Raw genomic sequence first — 4345 nt, forward strand, 5'->3', positions numbered from 1 at the left:
GGAACCCGACGAAGATATACGACAACCGCTACACTCCAGAAGAAGATTTGCTATCTCCACGAACGACGGGTATTCCGTCACCACGCTATGGACCCAAGGGAGCGGCGCTCGCTTCCTGACCCCTTAGGTCCGCCAAGTCAGAAGGCCTTGACCTCAGTGTTACTCCGGACCCCGACCCCTCGTCCCTTCGACAAAGACTCACAGGAACCGAAAGGCATGCGGAGCATGGCTGGGAAAGGCTAATAAGTCAAAACCACTGTACTATAGCCCATACCCTGTGCAGGGCAGCATTCTGTAATCAACCTGACATTCTACAGAGACATCGATAGTGTTGTAGGCACTTATCTTCCTTCGCACTCACCAGAATGAAGGACTAGGCCGGGTAGACGTAAGCCACAAGATTAGATAAAGCTCTCATCCTTGTAAAGCCAGCCCCTTCATCTATGGGGATGCGCTTCTCCCATAAAAAGAGACCGAACAAGACCACGCATAGATACACACAGTCAAGCTACTACGAAGCTCTTGACCTCCTTTCAACCTTTCCATCAGAGACTTGGGACCAGTCCCTCTCTAGATCATTTGTACCCCTTACTACAAACCATTCATGGTGCTAATAACACGAGCAGCAACAAACTGGACGTAGGGACATTCGGCCTGAACCAGTATAAATCTTGTGTCCTTTAGTGCACCATCCGAGCCTAACGTGCATTACTATAAATTTACTTGCCGGTGCTTGTACGAAACACCGACAGTTGGCGTGCCAGGTAGGGGAGATTGCACGTTCCAAATCAGGCCTCGGATGGCCACCCACGCAATCACCTAGGCCCCGGGCACACACGTGCGTTTCGGCGACCTAGATTTCATCATCACACTAGGAGGAGAGCTGGCGCTGACTCACTCAGCCGCCCCATCTCTCCCTTCCATCAACCTCAGCCGTCTTAGGCTTGAGGGCCCGCCGGGCAACTCCCTAGGAGTCCAGTCATCAAGGGAGGCCTCTCACAACGCCACCCTGTGTCTGGAAGGGTCCGTACGGAGCACCCCGACAATGTTTCTGTTCGGTCTCCGCAACGCTACGGCGACCGCTGGCCACCTTCTGGCGCTACGTATGGTTCAGTCACCCATGGACATCGAGTTCATGGGGGGATTGAGCATGATACGGAGACCCTCTACGGGCTCCTCAACGAGGAGCCAGGATCGTTCTCTAGCTCGAATTCCAGTAGGGGGAGCCACCACCCTTCCCGGGAATGCTTCATGACGCAGACCCCCGAGGGTCACGTCGAAAGTGTCTCCGGGGAAGAGGTCACCCCCACAAACAACCCTGACAGTGGATCTAGGGAAGAGACGGCCGCCCCATCTCGCCTAAGGATGGAGCAGCTGAGGGCCCGCCAGCAGGAGATCGATGAGGCCAGGCAAGGGCTCGTCCGGGAGTACGCGGACATCAATCGCGAGATTGAACGCCGCAAAAACGGGGGGCGCGCGCGCCACGGCCCACACCATACACCAAAGGATCCTCACCGATGATGGGGCCCTTCCTCACTTTGCCCGGGCCAGTCAGAACATCACCGCAGCAAACGCCTTGCTGCATGGCCTTCCGGAGGCCATGACGTCCAAGGATCATCGCGCCCATCGAGAAATTCGCACGTTGCTCGAGCAGGCGGTGGCACAGCAGGCGGAAAGTTCGTTGTCCCGACGATGTGAACCCGACACCAGCCAGCGCGCGCCCTCAGTGCGTCCCACCAAGGACACGTCCATCCACCAAACACCGCCAGGCGGCAGGCAGCCCTCCGCCGTCCTAGTGCATCAACGCCTCGGCTGTGACCGCGACGCATGCAGCATCATTGATGCTCGGAGACACGCCCACGGCGATGGTGGAGAAGCAGCACGCCGCGGCTACCATCCCTGATGTGGTGGACGCTATGACAGCAATGAGGACCGAAGCTCGAGCCCCGGCCTACCAGGCCCTTAGGCCTTCGACCGACACATCCTCAACGCTGCGTTCCCCCTAAGGTATCGGCCGCCTACCAACATCCCTAAATATTCTGGCGAAACAAATCCTAGGCTTTGGCTTGAAGACTACCAGCTTGCATGTCAGGCCAGTGGTGCGAGTGATGACAATTTCATTATTCGCAATCTCCCGCTGTTCTTGGCCGATTCGGCGCGAGCATGGCTGGAGCACCTACCGTCCAATGCTATTCAGAGTTGGGCGGATCTAATGGAGATCTTCATGGGCAACTTCCAGGGCACGTACAAACGCCCTGGAAACCCATGGGACCTCAAGAATTGCCACCAGAAGGCCGATGAAACCCTCTACGGGTACATCCGGTGCTTCTCTCGATAGTGCAACGAGCTCCCTAACGTCGCCGACGCCGATGTGATAGGAGCCTTTCTGTCCGGGACAACCTGCGAATCCCTGGTCCACAAACTAGGACGCAGGGGCCCGCGGACTACCAAGGAACTCCTGGACATCGCCACCAGTCACGCCTCCGGAGAGGAGGCGGTTGGAGCCATCTTTGATCGCTCTGATGGAAAGATGAGGCGGGATGAGGACGCTGGTGAAAGCGCCTCCAACCATCCCACCAAAAGGAAAAATAAGAAGCAACGGTGCGACAACTCACTCGTAGCCGCTGCTGACCGCAAAGGTGGCCGGAAGCCCGCAGAGGGCACTCCGAACCACTTCAAGAAAATGCTCGAGGGGCCATGTCCGAACCACGCCTTCCCGGCCAAGCATCTATACAAGGAATGCGGCCTTATGCGCAAATACTTGGTCGGGGGCCTTAACAAGGGGGGGGGCAGGGGAAGGAACCTGTTCCCACCACTGACGACACAGAGGAGAAGGACGACGCCTTCCCAACGCCGACTGGCGCCCTCATGATCTTCGGAGGATCAATGGCCTACGACTCCAGGCGCCGCCAGAAGGTTGCGCGTCGCGAGGTCTATACCGCCGGACCGGCCACGCCAGCCTTCCTCCGGTGGTCGGAATCTGCCATAACCTTCGACCAGACTGACCATCCGGATGCCGTCCCACACCCGAGAAGGTACCCGCTTGTCGTCGATCCAATCATCGGTCCAAAGCGGCTCACCAAAGTACTGATGGATGGGGGCAGCGGCCTCAACATCATGTACGCCAAGACGCTCGACGAGATGGGCGTCGACCGAATGAACCTCCGTCCCATCGAAGCACCTTTCCATGGCGTCGTGCCTGGTAGGCAAGCCGTGCCACTGCGGCAGATTGACCTGCCCGTCACTTTTGGGGATCGGTCCAATTACCGGACTGAGACCCTCACCTTCGATGTAGTGGGGTTCCCGAGGACTTTCCACGCCATCCTGGGACGACCATGCTATGTGAAGTTCATGGCCGTTTCCAATTATATGTACCTGAAGCTGAAGATGCCGGGCCTCCGCGGGGTCATCACCATCTGCACCTCCTTCCAGCGCGCTTACGAGTGCGAAGTCGAATGCTATGGACACGCATCCACAGTCATTGCCTCCAAAGAGCTCGCCACCCTCAGGGAGAAGGTCATCGAAGAGGCACCTGACGCAAAGAAATCAACCGGGTCGTTCAAATCAGCAGAAGGCTCTAGGGAGGTCCTCTTGGATGCCAGCAGCTCTAAGGGCAGAAAAGTCCGCATCAGGACCGCGCTCTCCTCCGAATAGGAAAGCGCGCTCGTCGGCTTCCTCCGCGACAACAAAGACATCTTTGCGTGGAAACCCTCAGATATGCCGGGCATCCCGAGGGAGGTCACCGAGCATACTCTCTAGATCCTCCTGGGCTCCAAACTGGTGAAGCAACGCCTGCGCCGCTTCGACGAGGAGAAACGTAGGGCCATCGGCGAAGAGATAGCCAAACTGCTGGCCGCATGATTCATTAAGGAAGTATACCACCCAGAGTGGTTAGCAAATCCCATTCTTGTGCGAAAAAAGATCGGGAAATGGAGAATGTGTGTCGATTATACTGGCCTAAACAAAGCGTGTCCAAAGGATCCGTTTCCTTTGCCACGAATAGACCAAATAGTCGATTCCACCTCGGGGTGCGAAACCCTCTGCTTCCTTGACGCATACTTTGGCTAACATCAAATCGCGATGAAAGAGTCCGACCAGCTCGCGACATCTTTTATCACCCCCTTCGGATCATTTTGCTACATTTCAATGCCGTTCAGTCTGAAGAATGCTAGGGCAACATACCAGTGCTGTATGCTCAATTGCTTCGGAGACCTCATCGGGCGAACCGTTGAGGCCTATGTCGATGACATCGTAGTCAAAACCAAATGAGCTAACCACCTGGTCGCTGACCTTGAGCAAACCTTTGCGAAACTCTGGGCAAACGGCATCAAACTCAATCCCGAAA

At 56.5% G+C, this 4345-nt stretch overlaps 1 protein-coding gene across 1 annotated transcript; it reads left to right on the forward strand.

Annotated features, from left to right (window-relative positions):
• The first annotated feature begins 3090 nt into the window (after positions 1–3090).
• On the forward strand, positions 3091–3654 carry LOC136503919 (uncharacterized). The gene is made up of 2 exons (XM_066498840.1): positions 3091–3202; positions 3296–3654. Exons 1-2 carry the CDS (start codon positions 3091–3093, stop codon positions 3652–3654), a joined length of 471 nt encoding a protein of 156 aa, XP_066354937.1.
• Positions 3655–4345: the final 691 nt, after the last annotated feature.

Source organism: Miscanthus floridulus, chromosome 14 (genome assembly GCF_019320115.1).
Source record: "Miscanthus floridulus cultivar M001 chromosome 14, ASM1932011v1, whole genome shotgun sequence".
Taxonomy (NCBI): domain Eukaryota; kingdom Viridiplantae; phylum Streptophyta; class Magnoliopsida; order Poales; family Poaceae; genus Miscanthus; species Miscanthus floridulus.

Excerpts from the sequence above, each read along its gene's own strand:
- LOC136503919 (XM_066498840.1), top strand. The coding sequence starts at position 3,091 with ATGGATGGGGGCAGCGGCCTCAACATCATGTACGCCAAGACGCTCGAC. Across the intron at positions 3,203-3,295 it reads TTTCCATGGCGTCGTGCCTG|TGGGGTTCCCGAGGACTTTC; the intron begins GTAGGCAAGCCG and ends CCTTCGATGTAG.